The sequence below is a fragment of the Pelobates fuscus genome, chromosome 5 (assembly GCF_036172605.1).
Source record: "Pelobates fuscus isolate aPelFus1 chromosome 5, aPelFus1.pri, whole genome shotgun sequence".
Taxonomy (NCBI): domain Eukaryota; kingdom Metazoa; phylum Chordata; class Amphibia; order Anura; family Pelobatidae; genus Pelobates; species Pelobates fuscus.
This window is the reverse complement of record NC_086321.1, coordinates 379,510,641-379,529,382: the sequence shown is the minus strand read 5'-3', so window position 1 is coordinate 379,529,382 and position 18,742 is coordinate 379,510,641. Positions and strand designations below refer to the sequence as shown.

Sequence of the window (18,742 nt, the reverse complement as noted above, 5' to 3'; positions counted from 1 at the left end):
GCTTCCCCAAACGCCGGCCCTCCAGATGTTGCTGAACTACAACTCCCATGATTCTATGAATGAAAGGCTGAGAATGATGGGAGTTGTAGCTCGGCAACATCTGAAGGGCCGGAGTTTGGGGAAGCCTGCGTTATACAATGTAACACTATTTGTACTGCCCTTCCCGTGAAATATCACTTTCTTAATACCCAGCCTTGCTCAATTCACATCATACGGAGCAAATGTAAAACGGAAAGGATTGTAGACGGTTTGTACCACAGTGTTTTTATTTATCAGCAGTGTTTCTTATCTGCAGGATTTAACCAACACGTGATATTATATCTTATAAAACAGTTGTGCAGCAAGGATTAGATGCAGATTACAGGTGATTTATAATCTGGGAGGGGGAGGAGGCGCACGGACACATGGGAATATGTACAAGGATTAAAATTTGGGTGGGAACGGGGAGCAGAGAACTTATACAGCAATGGGCAAGTAGTGAATAGGGGATATAAAGTATAGATTGTTTAAAACCTCATTGCCCAGCTACTTGTTTATTCACTAACTCTAACGAAACGCACATTTTAAGCTAATCCCAGGTTGAATCATTTGTTGACACTTCTAATGACCCTCGTAGGAGGAGAGAAGGACAGTTGGGGAGACGATGTATAGGAAGATGATGGTTTTAGAACTTCCCTAGACAATTGCGGAAAGTGTAACGAGCAGGTCACTAAAAGTGAGTAAAAAGATTGTAAGTATAGTAAACAGTATGGTCGCATGACTCCAAAAGTTGAGCGGGTGCCCCTAGGGATGGAGTGCATTCAATCTGTCTGGACCAGAGCAAGGGATTTAAACAATAAAGGGACAGTGGGACACTATGGTCAGCAGAACCACTACTGGATTATGATCTCAGCCATGAAGGCGGAGCCAGTCGCAGCGAGACCGGTACACTGTGAGAGAAAGGGTGAGTAAATGGACCTTTTCTATGCGGGGCCGGAACCTACATAGTTATTGTAACACTATAGTGTCAGGAATACAAGTTTGTGTTATTGACACTTAAGGGTTCCTTTAATCATCTATTAGCTAGAGGGGCCCGCAGGCCTGCGTCACAGGAGTGTGTATGTTGGTGAGACAGCTGAGATGTGTGTAGTTGATCTGTCTGGACCAGAGCAGGGGACCCCCATGGACTTCAGAAGAAGAACAACAGAGTTGGTTGCTTTTGACTTGCGCGGAGCCTTACACACACTACATCTCCTTGTATTTATAGAACCAAGAAACAGGCGTGGGTAAGGACAGAACCGGGGATTCTCTAGATAATGCCATACTGGGCCAGCTCGTGCAGCTCCAAGTGGTTGAAGGCTTCCCAGGGGCAGATAACGGTGATGTCTGCAGAGAGAAAAATCACAGCTGTTACAATGCAGTCATTTGATATTCTAATATTGCCGGTCTGACACCTCACTCTGCTAATCACTGTAACCCTGTATATCATTCATAACATGGTATATCATTCATGTGACTATAGGGCTCAATAACATTACAATAGCCAGTTATTAAAGTGATTGTCCCCTTTCTACTCTGTAGAAGCAAACAATACTTTGACAGAGCCTTTGAGTGATCGATTGATTTATAGAAAATGTATCATTGTTTTTACACCTGATGATCATCGGGTGCGCACATCATAGTTCTCTCACCGGAGACATAATACTTTGTTCAATAAGACGATTAGCGGTGCTCTATGGGTGAAGGAGTGTTGGGTAGTGAAGTTCTTACAATGCTATGATAATAGAATGACCCTTATAGGATCCTCTCTATTGTTTCCAAAATCCAGTCTGGCACTGTAGGTCTTACAAAACGTCTGACCGAGGCACCATGCATGCTCTCACTGTGTGGAGGTGCAGCTCTGCATTAAATGACTTATTATAAAAAAGTACACGCCATTTATCCATGGCGTGAGGGTTGCAAATCCATCTTTTGTAAGTCTTTCTCTCTCGTGCCAGCATGATTTTTAGATTTCAGCGGCTCTTTGTGTACTTATGATGTTTATATGGAGTAAACCATAATCTCTTAAATGATTCTGCTGATGTTCTGACAAAGTATTACAGGCACCATCACCACTTCAAATCACAGTGCCTTCAATGATTTGAAGTGGTTATGGTGCCTGGAGTCTGTATGTGCAGCGTTTTGTGATGAAATACAGCACATTCTGCGTTTAACCTATCTGCCGTAAGCCAGCCTGGAAATGGAGTTTCGGGTTGACTAATGTCAAATCTGTGCAATGTTCTTTACACAGAATGTGAGTCATTGGCTGAGAGTGGTCAGCTGACGCTCTCAGTCAATCAACGATGACGACTGTGGCTTCTGTAGAAGCTGGATGCATGTCACAACAGTGGCAGGGTGCTTCTGAAACCGGCAGGTCCCAAGTAACGGGGCAAACCAGCATTACCGGGGACCTGTGCCCAGGGTACTCCTGCCATCAACCATTACCGTGGAATATGGTGGGTACGATCCTTTAATGTATATCTAGAGTACAATACACTGATTTCCCCCCACCCCATCCATCCTCCTCTGTAAACAGTAAGTTATTGGTGAGCTGACAAACGGGAGGCTGGAATTACCTGTTCCTAGACCCTCCATGCCGGGTATATCATCTCCAAACCTGAGGATGAAGAGAGACGTGTTAGATACTGATGAAATTTTTCACTAACGTTCCAATTCAGGAATTTCAAGATATTGCAACCAAGAAATTCCCCAGGCACTCAAAGTGTTAAAGCCGCAGGCAGTTTTAATGAAACAAAAAAAGACCAGCAACGTTTCGACCTCCTAAAAGGTCTTTTTCAAGCTAAGAGAGGTATTTTTCAAGCTGTTAGCTTGAAAAAGACCTCTTAGGAGGTCAAAACGTTGCTGTTCTTTTTTTGTTTCTTTAAAACTGCCTGTGGCTTTAACACTTTGCGTGCCTGGGGAATTTCTTGGTTGCCTTGTCGTTGTGGGATTGCTGGTCCTGCTGCGGAGCACCGTGTGGCTGCTGGGATTGAGTGCGGCTCCAACCATCATTTTCAAATTTCAAGATTGTCAAATTTTAGGATTAAATAACGTAGTTCGACTCATCTAAACATATCGAAATAATGTATTCTGTAACCCTGACTTGATTCTGACTACTCTATTGCCATTTCACCTTTCTGTATGTATGCACCGTGTTAATATGGACCGATATTCCACATCTAACCTGTGTGTGCTGTGTATGGGGTCACTGTGACTCCTTAACACTCTATGAGCAGTGATTAATGTATGATATCCTGGCACCCTCTGACACTGATTTGAGCTCTGATTAGGCACTGATTACAGCCTAATATGTGTGCCATAAGGCCAACGATTGTAGCTCTGTTCTCCCTGCCAGAAGTAATGGGCAAAGTGTAAAGGATAGAAATGGGTAATCAGAGTACTGGTGGTTCCTTCTGGCTGGTCTGAGAACCATTGGCATACAACAAGCATAGCTCATTACTTACCCTTGTACACCTTTCTTTGGAGGTTTGCTTTTGAACTGCCTAGTTTGCCGTTGTTTGAATTTTGGGGGTCCTTTCCTGGGGGTGGCAGGGCCCCCTGTTACTCGGGTGGCTGATTTGATATCCGCTTTGGCGGGTTCGAGGTTCATGGTGTAGGTGACCTCTGTTTAATCCTCGGTGTCTGGCAGTCACTGGGTGTGGAGCCTGATGGAGCCACCCAACTGGGGAAGTTAAAAAGACACCTGTCAAAATAAAGGAGAGAACCGATTGTCGGCAGGCATTCAGGTGAGGAGAAATATTCTTTTCAAATAATTTTTATTAAAGTTTTACATATTTGTATAACAACAAGAATATAAACATTGTATTGGGGGTAGTAGGAGAAATATTCTCTCTGATATTTTGTTCTAAGTGAGCTATTTCAATTCACATTTATCTTTTGTCTAAGGCAGAAACACAGCTGGTTTTACTCCCTAAGCATAGAATTATGGTACATAAAAAAAAAAAAAAACACACTTCCTAAGTGGCTATTTTACAGTAATAGTACAGTAATTACCAGGTATTCAAAGTAGATTTACAATTTAAGGTCAAAGTATGCAAACTGGAAGCAGATCTGAGTTGGAAAAAGGTTTCTAGTTCTAGTTTAGCCTTAAAGGACCACTACAGGGTCAGGAACACAAACATGTATTCCTGACTCTATAGTGTTAAAACCACCATCTAGCCCCCCTGGGCCCCTCATGCCTCCATAAATATAGCAAAATCTTACTGTATTCAAGCCTGAAGCTGTAACTCTGCATGCTGTTTGTCTCAGAAAAAAAAGCAGTTTGCTGACATCATTAGAAGTGGTAGCCTGATCCAATCACAATTATTCTCCATAGGATTGGCTGAGACTGACAAGGAGGCAGATCATGGGCAGAGCCAGCATGATTCAAACACAGCCCTGGCCAATCAGCATCTCCTCATAGAGATGAATCTAATCAATGAATGCATGCAGAGGGAGGAGATACTGAATGTTTGGATGCATTTTAGGCAGCCATGACCCAGGAAGGATCTCTAACAGCCATCTAAGGAGTGGCCAGTGAAGTTATCACTAGGCTGTAATCAGGGCCGGACTGGGACAAAAATTCAGCCCGGGCAATTAAAGGCAGAGCAGCCCACTATTAGGGGCGGGGTCAGAAAGGGGGCATGTCATGTCACCACCACCAAATGAGTATGTTAATGTCACGCTTCTCCAGAGCATCCAGTGTTTTTAGATGGAAGTTAATGCCATGTTGTTTCTTTTGGGGCGCAAGCATGCGCTGTGTTTGCTTGCGATTTGTCTCTGGTGTCCTCAATAGTGGGATACCAGAGATCAAAACAGGAACAGGGCTGTTAAAGTGTTGTGCATGTGTGGGGATGTTCCCTGTGGTGTTGTATATGTTTGGAGGTTGCATGTGTGTAGAACAGACTTTTTGTGTTGTATTGTGTGTAAATGGGTCTGTTTGTGGCGTACTGCATGTGGCTAGGGACTGCAGTCTGTGTTTCTGGGTTGTAAAGTATGTGTGTGTGTATTTATATAGGGCCTGTGGTGTGTGTGGGCCTAGTGGATGTAGTGTGTGCATGTAAAGAGCTGTACTGTGTGTTTGTGAGTGTATCTAGGGGCTCTAGTGTGTGTATGCATATAGGAGCTGTACAGCACATGTGTGTAGGTGCAGTGATGTATGCATAGGTGGTGTAGTGTGAACAGGGGGTGCGGAATATGTATTTATAGGGGATATAAATTACTGTGTTTGTGTGTTTAAAGGGTCATAACGCATAAAAGTGCAGGGAGTGTAATGTATGTTTAGGGGGTATAGAATGTGTATGTGAGTGCCGGGGGTATAGTGTGTATATAAGGGGTATAGAGAGTGTGTGAAGTGTGTTTGTGTGTAAGTGCAGGAGGTGTAGTGTGGATATAGGGCTATAGAGTGTGTGCCGTGTGTTAATGCAGGGGCTGTAGTGTGTATATAGGGGGATAGAGTGTGTTTAGTGTGTCTGTGTGTAAGTGCAGGGGGTGCTGTGTGTTTGTGCAGTTGAGCAGTATGTTTGTGTGAGTGCAGGGGGTACAGTGTGTGTAGTGTGTGTGCTAGTGCAGGGGGTGCAGTATGTTTGTGTGTTAGTGCAGGGGGCAGTATGTTTGTGTGTTAGTGCAGGGGGTGCGGTGTGTGTAGTGTGTTCGTGTAGGCGAGCAGTATGTTTGTGTGTTAGTGTAGGGGGTGCAGTGTGTTTGTTAGTGCAGGGGGTGCAGTGTGTTTGTGCAGTGTGTGTAGTGTGTTAGTTCAGTGTGTTAGTGCAGTTTGTGTAATGTGTTTGTGTGTTAGTGCAAGGGGCTGCAGTGTGTTTGTGCAGGGGGTGCAGTGTGTTTGTTAGTACAGGGGGTGCAGTGTGTTTGTGCAGTGTGTGTAGTGTGTTAGTGCAGTGTGTTAGTGCAGTTTGTGTAGTGTGTTTGTGTGTTAGTGCAAGGGGCTGCAGTGTGTTTGTGCAGGGGGTGCAGTGTGTTTGTTAGTGCAGGGGGTGCAGTGTGTTTGTGCAGTGTGTGTAGTGTGTTAGTGCAGTGTGTTAGTGCAGTTTGTGTAGTGTGTTTGTGTGTTAGTGCAGGTGGCTGCAGTGTGTTTGTTAGTGCAGGGGGTGCAGTGTGTTTGTGCAGTGTGTGTAGTGTGTTAGTGCAGTTTGTGTAGTGTGTTTGTGTGTTAGTGCAGGGGGTGCAGTGTGTTTGTTAGTGCAGGGGGTGCAGTGTGTTTGTGCAGTGTGTGTAGTGTGTTAGTGCAGTGTGTTAGTGCAGTTTGTGTAGTGTGTTTGTGTGTTAGTGCAGGGGGTGCAGTGTGTTTGTTAGTGCAGGGGGTGCAGTGTGTTTGTGCAGTGTGTGTAGTGTGTTAGTGCAGTGTGTAAGTGCAGTTTGTGTAGTGTGTTTGTGTGTTAGTGCAGGGGGTGCAGTGTGTTTGTGCAGTGTGTGTAGTGTGTTAGTGCAGTTTGTGTGTTAGTGCAGGGGGTGCAGTGTGTGTGTGTGTGTGTGTGTGTGTGTGTAGTGTGTGTATGTGTATGTGAGGGGGGTGTATATAGTGGATGATATGGCCATATACGATTTTGTTCACCAAAATTTGTACATCATTGGGGAGACCTTCAATTGGCTTGGCCCAACGCTCAACTTCTTCACATTATTAATTTATTAAAAAAAAAAAATAATACCATTTACTCCCTCCCTTTTAACTTGGCAGGGGAGAGAGGAAGCATTCACATACCTGGTGGTCCAGTGAGGGGGTTTGGGGCCTCGCAACGCACCGATCCCAGGTGGTCCAGCGGCAGGTAATTCAGTCTGTACCCCGCAGGGTACAGACCATGTTTCTCTCCCTCTCGCGAGCGCTGTTTTTTCAGAGCGTTGCCACGGGTTACCATGGCAACGCTCTGATAATCTCGGAGCTCGCGAGAGGAAGAGGAGGAAGCTGCTCGGCGTTCTCCCCTCCGGCCCATGATGGGAGACAGGACTCCATCTTGGGGCCGGTGCTGCCCTGCATGGGCCGGCAGGAGAGATCTCTTGATCTTTCCTGCCGGCCTCGGCCCATGGCCATCGCGGCCCACCGGGCATTTGCCCGGTTTGCCCGATGGCCAGTCCGGGCCTGGCTGTAATGTAAACACTGCATTTTCTCTGAAAAGACAGTGTTTACAGCAAAAAGCCTGACGGTAATGATTCTACTCACCAGAACAAATTCAATAATCTGTAGTTGTTCTGGTGACTATAGTGTCCCTTTAAATGTGAAATTCACTGTGAATTCCTATCCATTCTCGCTTTCCATGAATAACCCTGTCAAGTGTGCAGTAACGGAAATTCAAGGTATTTCGAACTCAGTTTGAAGTTAATTCACAGTTTCTGGAAATTTTAGATTTTGTAGAATAACAGACAGCCACAAAAAGCCATAAGAGAAACGTTAATGAACTTGTAATCTGCAATTTAGACGAACCCCATTACTATTATCGTATACGTTACAACGTCGTGTCCTCTGCACAGTGACTAGCTGGTAAGTGAATAATCCCCGTAATGATACAATATTGCAGATATTACAAATTAATATCAGATGTTACATTTGCATATCTTCACACATTAAAAATGGAATATAAACAACGTGATGACACGATTTCTATCACTCTGCTTCGCTCCATGTTTTATTTCCATGTGAATTGTTTTTCTGAGAGGTGCTAATTCCTGCTGACCCGGGCATTAACTGGGCTCAGACCTGATCCGCTTAGTCCAAGGACGCGAGAGGCAACGGGTAGCATGTGACTGGCCTGAGAGTGAAACCACTGGAAACGACCCAATTTCTCTCCTTAACAGGAGAAAGTACCTCGCTCCAAAAACCAATCTGTGTATACTAGGGGGAGATTGTAACACAAGTCAATGTTTACCTAAGCATCCTGATTAATAATAATAATTACCTTCTGCTTCTGCATGGGGTGGTTCTGTTAATTTGCTGCTGTAAATAAAATACTGTTTGGAATAAATTATATATTCCAATTCTAGAACTAGCTATGAATAGGTCATGCAGTTAATGTTATTGCTAAATCACCACTACCCTCAACACTCCCAGCCGTTTCTGCAAATCAGGAGTGTGTCCCCTGCGAATGGTTAAAATAGCCAAGAAATTGGTTTTCTCTTTACAATGAGCAGGCTATAAATTTAGAGTCACTTGGGTTTTATTTTTTATTTTTTTTAAATTCTTTATTTATGCCAAGGTAGAACAGGACATAAAAAAAAACAGAGCACATCAATACATTGTAAGGTGTCGTTACATTGTGTATCATACTTCAACAGCAAACCCTTAAAAGCATTAGATTGCCACAGCTGATGAACTATCACTGTATCAATGCGTCCTGCAACGTGTATAACAAACAGTACAGAGCTGATTCCCGTTCACCCTGGTATTTTAACTTATGACAGAGAAAGAAAATCAAATATAACATAAAGAAGCAACAGAATACCATACAGGCAATACTTTGGGCGATAGGACACGCCTTATCATTTTCGTGTATTAATGTGTGGAATTAATAAATCTGTATCTTAAACGCTTATAAATCAGTATTCATTCATTCGTGGGAGCATAGGTCCATATCCCTTCGAAATGCAATTTAGTGACATATAGTATGGCTTTGTTGCTACAGTTGCGCGCTTTTCTTACGATAGAAAGAAAGATAGTTAAAGAAGAGAGGAAAGGGTGAGTAGGGGTTCAGTAAGTGAGTGAAGTAGGGAAGGGGTGGGGGGGGGGTGCGGGGGGATTCATAGCATCCCATATCCTATTGATTAAATCCTATCCTGGGGGGGCTCTTTTGTGTGTGCATCAAGCACTCGCTGCGCTGGCTATCCACGGGCCCCAAACTTTTTCGAATTTTGTCGTCGTGCCTCTAACCCGGGATGTGAGGTCATCCATGAGACAAGTATCCTTGATCTTCTGGATTACCACAGCAAGTTCCGGAGCCTCGCTCCGCAGCCACACCTGTGCTAAAGCTCTCCTAGCAGCTAGGGTCACCTTATGTAATAAAATCTGTTCCACTTTTGTCCAGTTATCCATAGATCTAGATAGCAAGAACTCCCAAGGGTCTAGCTTAACCTCTCTCTCGAATATATCTCGCAATAGTTGCGCAATTCGCCGCCAGAAGACTTGTGCTATTGGGCATTCCCACCACATGTGAGCATAAGTGCCCTTGAGACCGCACCCCCGCCAGCATAGGTCTGTAGTGGTTTGATTCATACAGGGAGTGCAGAATTATTAGGCAAATTAGTATTTTGACCACATCATCCTCTTTATGCATGTTGTCTTACTCCAAGCTGTATAGGCTCGAAAGCCTACTACCAATTAAGCATATTAGGTGATGTGCATCTCTGTAATGAGAAGGGGTGTGGTCTAATGACATCAACACCCTATATCAGGTGTGCATAATTATTAGGCAACTTCCTTTCCTTTGGCAAAATGGGTCAAAAGAAGGACTTGACAGGCTCAGAAAAGTAAAAAATAGTGAGATATCTTGCAGAGGGATGCAGCACTCTTAAAATTGCAAAGCTTCTGAAGCGTGATCATCGAACAATCAAGCGTTTCATTCAAAATAGTCAACAGGGTCGCAAGAAGCGTGTGGAGAAACCAAGGCGCAAACTAACTGCCCATGAACTGAGAAAAGTCAAGCGTGCAGCTGCCAAGATGCCACTTGCCACCAGTTTGGCCATATTTCAGAGCTGCAACATCACTGGAGTGCCCAAAAGCACAAGGTGTGCAATACTCAGAGACATGGCCAAGGTAAGAAAGGCTGAAAGACGACCACCACTGAACAAGACACACAAGCTGAAACGTCAAGACTGGGCCATGAAATATCTCAAGACTGATTTTTCTAAGGTTTTATGGACTGATGAAATGAGAGTGAGTCTTGATGGGCCAGATGGATGGATTGGTAAAGGGCAGAGAGCTCCAGTCCGACTCAGACGCCAGCAAGGTGGAGGTGGAGTACTGGTTTGGGCTGGTATCATCAAAGATGAGCTTGTGGGGCCTTTTCGGGTTGAGGATGGAGTCAAGCTCAACTCCCAGTCCTACTGCCAGTTTCTGGAAGACACCTTCTTCAAGCAGTGGTACAGGAAGAAGTCTGCATCCTTCAAGAAAAACATTATTTTCATGCAGGACAATGCTCCATCACACGCATCCAAGTACTCCACAGCGTGGCTGGCAAGAAAGGGTATAAAAGAAGAAAATCTAATGACATGGCCTCCTTGTTCACCTGATCTGAACCCCATTGAGAACCTGTGGTCCATCATCAAATGTGAGATTTACAAGGAGGGAAAACAGTACACCTCTCTGAACAGTGTCTGGGAGGCTGTGGTTGCTGCTGCACGCAATGTTGATGGTGAACAGATCAAAACACTGACAGAATCCATGGATGGCAGGCTTTTGAGTGTCCTTGCAAAGAAAGGTGGCTATATTGGTCACTGATTTGTTTTTGTTATGTTTTTGAATGTCAAAAATACAACTTGCCTAATAATTCTGCACTCCCTGTACGGCTCAACTTTACCGGTGTAATATACCAGCGAAATAGCGTCTTATATGATTGTTCTTGCAGCGAGACACACATAGAGGACTGCGCGGTTGCCTCACATATCTCCTGCACTCTATCCCCTCCAGCTTCTCTCCCAAGTCTACCTCACACTGGTCTATATATGTAAGTCCCCCCCCATTCTAAAGTGTTATTGCACAACTGCGAGTAAAGAAGCGAAATCAGTCTGTTCGGGAATTGTTCCTTCGCACACATTCTTTCGTAAAACGTCATCCGTGTTTTTGCGACTTGTTTAACCCGAGTGTCTTGGGCATAAGCTCTAATCTGGAGGTATCTAAAAAAGTCAAAGGGACGCAAAGGTGTCTTGTTTCATAAATCCTCGAACACAACAAACGCCCCCCCCCCTCATACAGTTGGTGCAATCTCTGTATCCCAGCCCGTTCTATACCTCTAAAATCTCGGGCCATCATTCCTGGGAGGAATGCCTTGTTCCTCATCGGGGAGGGGGAAGACGCCAGGCCGTACTTAGGGGCGGCTATATCCCATATCCTCAATGAATTGAGAATCGCTGGGCAGGACACTTCGATGTTTGGCCTGTGCTCCCTAGGGGTCCACATAAGGAACTGAGGCATATCCATCCCCGTAAGGGACGCTTCCAGGTCCACCCATCTCCTTTCCTCCGGTGGAGAGTGCCACAATGCCACCTGGGCTAGTTGGGCTGCCTCATAATAAAAATGAAGGTGTGGAAGGCCGAGGCCTCCCCTGTCCCTAGCTCGGTAGAGAATATTGCGAGAGACCCTATGTTTCTTGTTCTGCCATATAAATTTGCCTATTGTTTGTTGAAGTAGACCCAAGTCAGATCTGGTTACTCTAATCGGGAGTGCCTGAAATAAAAACAAGATTCTAGGGAGCACATTCATTTTCACAGAGTGAATCCTCCCTATCCAAGAGATTGCCTTATCCGTCCATTGCTCCATATCCGTCATCAATGTCCTTATCAGCGGGGTATAATTCTGTTGAAATAATTGAGTAGGATCCGCCGTCAATTGTATGCCTAGATATTTTATGTGATCATTTGCTATGCGTAGGTTATATGTCGCCCCAATGTAAGTGACGTCCCGCTCCGGCATACCTAAAGGCAATACGCTGGACTTGTCCATGTTAACCTTGTATCCAGTCAAGTCACCAAAGTCCTGCAATAAAGCTGTCAGCGCCACTATAGATTCCCTTGGCTCAGTCAGAGTCAACAATACGTCGTCTGCGAACGCCGATACCACATATCTGTGCCCACCGACGTCTACTCCTTATTGCCTGAAGGAGTGGTTCTAATGATAAGGCGAACAGCAAGGGAGACAGCGGGCAGCCCTGTCTAGTACCGTTACTCAGATTGAATGGTTAAATCCTTGCACCCGAGATGCGAATTCGCGCCCTGACGTTAGTGTACATGGCCCGTACCGCCGTCGTAAACTGAGCTGGGAAGCCAAAATGCTCTAGTATTGCAAATAAATAAGGCCATTTTATCCTGTCGAACGCCTTTTCGGCAATAAAACAATATCAGCCAGCGACATGTCCCTATCAGGGGTACCTCCCTCTAACAATTCGTTAAACCAAGCTTCCATATACGGTACCAGTTCTTCCCTAAAAGTAGCATCGTCGGTATTTTCCGTATGGTTTGTCTCCAAATGAGGTCTACATTACGTCTAGTATTCTCATAAAGTTGTCTATTTGGTATAAACCCCACTTGGTCCGGATGAACCAATCGAGGTAGCATTGGGTTTATCCTGGCGGACAGAATTTTCGCTAGTATTTTGGAATCGTGGTTTATAAGAGAGATCGGGCGGAAGTTTTCTGGGAACGACAGATCCCGTCCCGGTTTCGGCAATAAAACAATATCAGCCAGCGACATGTCCCTATCAGGGGTACCTCCCTCTAACAATTCGTTAAACCAAGCTTCCATATACGGTACCAGTTCTTCCCTAAAAGTTTTATAATAGGAGCCATCGAAGCCGTCCGGTCCCGGTGCCTTGTTACTCTTCAAAGCAGAGATCGCTGCATCTACTTCCTCTGCTGAACACTTGGGTTTTTAACTAGTAATTCGCTAACCCATACAAAGGGAGCTGTCCCTTCACGCGGCTTTTAGTATTATATTGATCTATCCCAATATTTAACAAATAGCTATTGTTGAGGCGTGAAAAGTAAAGTTAAATGTAGAAATTCACACATTTTTATCCTGTAACTGGGCGCCTCCATCAATCATTGTTTTAAGCTCTGCCCTTTACACCTGGCAGTCAGTATAGAGAGAGCCACCTCCATCTTAGCTCCCTGTCAATCATTGTTATAAGCTCTGCCCTTTACACCTGGCAGTCAGTATAGAGAGAGCCACCTCCATCTTAGCTCCCTGTCAATCATTGTTATAAGCTCCGCCCTTTACACCTGGCAGTCAGTATAGAGAGAGCCACCTCCATCTTAGCTCCCTGTCAATCATTGTTATAAGCTCCGCCCTTTACACCTGGCAGTCAGTATAGAGAGAGCCACCTCCATCTTAGCTCCCTGTCAATCATTGTTATAAGCTCCGCCCTTTACACCTGGTAGTCAGTATAGAAGAGCTACCTCCATCTTAGCTCCCTGTCAGTCATTGTTATAAGCTCCGCCCTTTACACCTGGCAGTCAGTATAGAGAGAGCCACCTCCATCTTAGCTCCCTGTCAATCATTGTTATAAGCTCCGCCCTTTACACCTGGCAGTCAGTATAGAGAGAGCCACCTCCATCTTAGCTCCCTGACAGTCATTGTTATAAGCTCCGCCCATTACACCTGGCAGTCAGTATAGAGAGAGCCACCTCCATCTTAGCTCCCTGTCAGTCATTGTTATAAGCTCCGCCTTTTACACCTGGCAGTCAGTATAGAGAGAGCCACCTCCATCTTAGCTCCCTGTCAGTCATTGTTATAAGCTCCGCCCATTACACCTGGCAGTCAGTAAAGAGAGCCACCTCCATCTTAGCTCCCTGTCAATCATTGTTATAAGCTCCGCCCATTACAACTGGCAGTCAGTATAGAGAGCCACCTCCATCTTAGCTCCCTGTCAGTCACTGTTATAAGCTCCGCCCTTTACACCTGGCAGTCAGTATCGAGAGAGCCACCTCCATCTTAGCTCCCTGTCAATCATTGTTATAAGCTCCTCCCTTTACACCTGGCAGTCAGTATAGAGAACCGCCTCCATATTAGCTCCATGTCAATCATTGTTATAAGCTCCGCCCTTTACACCTGGCAGTCAGTATAGAGAGAGCCACCTCCATCTTAGCTCCCTGTCAGTCATTGTTATAAGCTCCGCCCATTACACCTGGCAGTCAGTATAGAAAGAGCCGCCTCCATCTTAGCTCCCTGTCAATCATTGCTATAAGCTCCACCCATTACACCTGGCAGTCAGCATAGAGAGAGACACCTCCATCTTAGCTCAGTTCCATGTCCACATCTTCTCACATCATCATCTTTCCCATAACTTCACATCACTCCCTACCAACTCACCTCATTCAGGTCCAAATCCCATTCTCTCAGATCACCGAGGTCCAAATCTCATCCTTTCAGATCATTGAGGTCCATATCCCATCCTCTCAGATCACTGAGGTCCAACCCCCATCCACTCAGATTACTGAGGTCCAAATCTCATCCTCTCAGATCACTGAGGTCCAAATCTCATCCTCTCAGATCACTGAGGTCCATATCCCATTCTCTCAGATCACCGAGGTCCATATTCCATCCTCTCACATCACTATGGTCCAAATCCCATCCTCTCCGATCATCAAGGTAAAAATCCCATCCTCTCAGATCACTAAGGTCCATATCCCATCTTCTCAGATCACCAAGGTCCATATCCCATTCACTCAGATCACTGAGGTCCATATCCCATCCTGTTAGATCATCGAGGTCCAAAACCCATGACATGTCACCTCTCATTACACTTTCTTTCATTCATTCTTTTATTCTCTCTTCCCAGATCCCATTCTAACAGCTTCCTGTATTGCTGTCCATTCCTGCCTTCTTTTCTCACCAATCATCCCTCCACTTTGTAGTAGCACTACTTCATCCACTCCCTTAAGTAATTTCTTCACCATACCATAACGATACCCCATTCCTGCACCGTTTCCAAATGAAAAATTTATCCCATTCTACCTCCTTAAAAATCTCCATCACGTTCCCTTACCTTACCTTTAAGGACTCTGTCCCTAAACTCCCAAATTCCCTGGCTCTTTCTCTAAACTCCTACTTTTCCGGACTCTATCCATAACCCCACCGCCATAGACTCTATCCCTAAACTCCTGCGTATCCGGAATCCATCTCTAAATTCCCACTTTTCTGGATAAAATCGAATATCTCCCACTCACCTCGGAGGCCATGTAGGCTGAGAGTCCTGGGCTAACCTGCATCCATCTAGCTCATCCCCGGTGCTCTTGGCCTACACATCATTTTTTGCTTTAGCTGTAACTGCAGAGGAGGTTGGGAAACCTCTCCAAACTAGTTATACAGAAAACCAGGGGACAACACCACATAGCACCATAACCACTACACTGAACTGTAATAATACACTGACTAGGCTCATGGGCTGTATCCTGTATAGGTTTTGCGGTTTACTATTAATTAGTCCTATACACTAAATACTCTGTTCTCTCTGTCACTTTAAATAATTGGCTCTTGTGCTTGTTATTTTTATGACCCAGGGCTTTTTATCTTGCATTTGCAAATCTCCATGTGCTCCATGTTGGGTTTTAATAATACTTAGTGACTCATTGATTAAACAGTGTATTACGAAGAACTGCAAATGGATCTGCGAAACGTAGGCAGATGAAAAGTTTAATAAATAAATATAAAACCAAAAACGCGCATGGTATCACAACCTGAGCAGTTAACCCTCTCCATCATTAAACAGTCACTCCAGACCCCAAAAACACTTTAGCTTGCTGAAATGCTTTATGTGTGAAATAAAAAAAATGCAGAGTTCAATAGAAATGGACTCACTAATAAAGTAACATTGTCACACCCCCTTGGCTGTCAATCAGACAACATGTCCTGCTACTTCCTGGTAGATTAGCTCAGTGGAGTTAACTTTAAGGGTCAGTATTGGCACCCAGACCACGTCTTCTCGTTGAAGTGATCTGGGTGCTGTATCCCTGTTCCCTTAGCAAATGCTAATACCTGTTGATACTGCATGTTCATTTCCCGGCAGTATCAACCAATCAAGCCTTCCTTCCAAGGTCAGTAAGGAGAGAGATGTTTAATAAATTGCTGTGATGCGTTATGTAGATTTCTCTTAGTACATTACCGCTTTATGTCTCCCTTGTATTATGTCTGTTCTAAGCCTCAGATGGATATCACTCTGATTGTGCTTGTGGCTGGATGGCTTCTGATGGGATTAAAGAAAAGGTTTTGCTGAAGCAAGCAAGGGATTGCCATCTAAAGAGGCTTATTGGTGACACCAATCCCTAAATGCATTGTTTTGGGAATATCTAGATCTTTCTGTCCTGTAGGAGAACCTGTGCGCAAGACGTCCCGTGTACACAAGTAAATGATGTCACTACAGGGTCACCACGGCTTGGCCGTCACATGATATGTTTCTCCTTTAGCAAACATTGAAAGTTTTATTCACTCAGCCAGAATCGCAGAGAATTGACGAGGAAATTAACCAAAATTAGAACAAAAATGGAAAAATAACTGCGACAGATTTTTTAATTCTTTTTTTCCAGCTCAGGTTTTTTGTCCCAATATTTGAATTCCCCGGGTCCATCTATTACACAGTATTTTACCTGGTGAATAACCCGGTTTGACTTTTGTTAAACTACTTTGTAAGTTGAGGCCAAACCGATTCTGCCCTAAACCAATCAGCACACAATTAATCGCAGTATGAATCTATGTACACAATTGTAAACCCCCCATCTCTCTGCGAGAAGAGATCATGAGTTACTATTATTGATTGTGTTGGTATGTAGATAATCTATGCCAGTGTTTGGGCCTAGGACATGCAATTAATCTATGCCAGTGTTTGGGCCTAGGACATGCAATTAATCTATGCCAGTGTTTGGGCCTAGGACATGCAATTAATCTATGCCAGTGTTTGGGCCTAGGACATGCAATTAATCTATGCCAGTGTTTGGGCCTAGGACATGCAATTAATCTATGCCAGTGTTTGGGCCTAGGACATGCAATTAATCTATGCCAGTGTTTGGGCCTAGGACATGCAATTAATCTATGCCAGTGTTTGGGCCTAGGACATGCAATTAATCTATGCCAGTGTTTGGGCCAGTATCGGGGTTGGCAACCTTCTGCACTCCAGATGTTCTGAACTACAATTCCCATAATACTGGCAAAGCATCATGGGAGATGCAGTCTACAAAATCTGGAGTGTATACCCCAAGTATATCTTGGGATCCATACATTGATTTCCCGTCTCCTTGGTATCACTTACCTTATCCAGGGATTTTACATGTCCAGCCCCAATAACGTCTGCCGAGCTGCTGTCGTCCTCTTCATGCACGCTCTCCTCTGGGACAATAATGACACTCTCGAACTGTGAGGCTGAGGATTTATTGGACTCAAGCTTAATAGGATTAGCATCATCTATCTGAAACGGTAATCTGATAGCCCATCTGGGGACAGAGATACTGCGCAGCCGGTGTAGCAGGAGATCCTTAACTCCATAATGCAACAAAACATTTTGTGAACGGTTAGTGCTTGGAAATAAAAAGCCTGAAAAAAAATCAAACAATAACTTGTTTGTCATATTGGGTGCCGATTCACTTAATGCTGAATTAAAAAGTGAAACATATTTGTCAGAATAGCTTACTGGCTGTCTTAGCCCGAATTTGACCACGCGGATTTTGATTTCCAGACAAGTCGCTTTTTAGATTGAAACTGAACAATTCCAGTAATGAAGAATCATCATGCAACTCTGTACAAGATGCAATTAAAAGGCTGCATTTTATTGGGCCAGAGTTTCTGGATAGTCACAAATGAATAGAATGTTTTGGCCGTAGCTCTAATGATGTCTAACTTTGCAGTGAGCGAATCCATTGATTTGTACACACTTACATAACAAGTACCCATCCCTCAAAAAATGAAATAGAAAACAGAAACAAAACAAAGTGCAATACAACCGCCAAAACACACTAATGCTAAATAGTTTGAAAATGTTGTCCTGAGTTTAGAAATACCCAATGTTAACATGTTTTTTTTGGAAAGTTATAGGGCAATAATTACAAGTACACTAATATCTGTCAGGAATCCCTGAATAACCCTTCACATGTATACATATTTCGAAAGAAGACAACTTAAGGTATTAAACTTGGGGTATTTTGACTCTTTTCAATCAACCATTTTACCACCAATCTATGCCAAATAAAATAATAATTGGTGATTTTTTGACCCACATAGCAATTTAAGAATACATGTACGGAGAACTTTAAGGGTTCCTGCCAAAGAACACCCCGATATGTGTTCAGCAACATCTCCAAAGTACAACAGTGCCCCCAATGTACAGGTACAAACTTACAGGGGTCAAATGTAGGGATTTCCCCTTTTACATGTTTGCAGATTGAAATTTGCCAGATTGGTTTGCTGGGCCAATGTTGACTTTGAGACCGTATAGCAGCCCAGGAATGAAAATTAACCCCATCATGGCATACTATTTGTAAAAGTAGACAACCCACGGTATTCAAAATGGGGTATGTCCAGTTTTTTGTAGTAGCCACGTAGCCACAAACGCTGTCCAAAGTTAGTGTTTTATTTAGTTTTTTGCATTTTTTTTTAAAAACAAAAACTGCACTTTTACTGGTGATTTCATCGTCGTGATAGGTTATACTGTTTTAAACACTCATATTTGTGTTTAGCGAAGTCTACCGAGTATAACAATACCCCCCATGTACAGGTTTTATGGTGTTTTTGAAAGTTACATGGTTAAATATAGGGTTTGCCCAACTCAGTTTGCCAGATTGGTTTGCTGGCTCTGTGTAGATTTTTGAGACCATTTGGTAGCCCAGGAATGTGAAATAACCCCATCATGGCATACAATTTTTAAATGTTGACAACCCAGGGTATTCCAAACGGGGTATGTCCAGTCTTATGTAGCCGCCACTTAGTCACAAACGCTGGCCAAAGCTAGCGTTTTGATTTGTTTTTTATAAATGTTGTTTTTCCCCCCCCAATTTATATATATATATATTATAAGTGTGTGTGTGTG

At 43.9% G+C, this 18,742-nt stretch overlaps 1 protein-coding gene across 2 annotated transcripts; it reads right to left on the bottom strand.

Moving 5' to 3' along the window:
- Nucleotides 1-248: 248 nt before the first annotated feature.
- On the bottom strand, nucleotides 249-17,081 carry PDE6G (phosphodiesterase 6G). 2 transcript variants are annotated; one of them, XM_063456294.1, is made up of 4 exons: nucleotides 16,973-17,081; nucleotides 3,483-3,721; nucleotides 2,595-2,635; nucleotides 249-1,365 (listed from the first exon to the last, which is right to left on the bottom strand). In XM_063456294.1, the coding sequence occupies exons 2-4, from the start codon at nucleotides 3,626-3,628 to the stop codon at nucleotides 1,289-1,291; spliced, it is 264 nt and encodes an 87-aa protein (XP_063312364.1). In that variant the 5' UTR covers nucleotides 3,629-3,721; nucleotides 16,973-17,081; the 3' UTR covers nucleotides 249-1,288. The 2 variants fall into 2 exon arrangements, with proteins under 2 accessions (XP_063312364.1, XP_063312365.1); XM_063456295.1 differs by having other exon boundaries at nucleotides 3,483-3,700; nucleotides 16,973-17,075.
- Between the last annotated feature and the right edge of the window lie 1,661 nt (nucleotides 17,082-18,742).

Coding starts and splice junctions, on each gene's coding strand:
- PDE6G (XM_063456294.1), bottom strand. CDS start 3,628: ATGAACCTCGAACCCGCCAAAGCGGATATCAAATCAGCCACCCGAGTA. Junction 2,636..3,482: donor CCAAAGAAAGGTGTACAAGG/GTAAGTAATGAG, acceptor CTTCATCCTCAG/GTTTGGAGATGATATACCCG. Junction 1,366..2,594: donor CATGGAGGGTCTAGGAACAG/GTAATTCCAGCC, acceptor TTCTCTCTGCAG/ACATCACCGTTATCTGCCCC.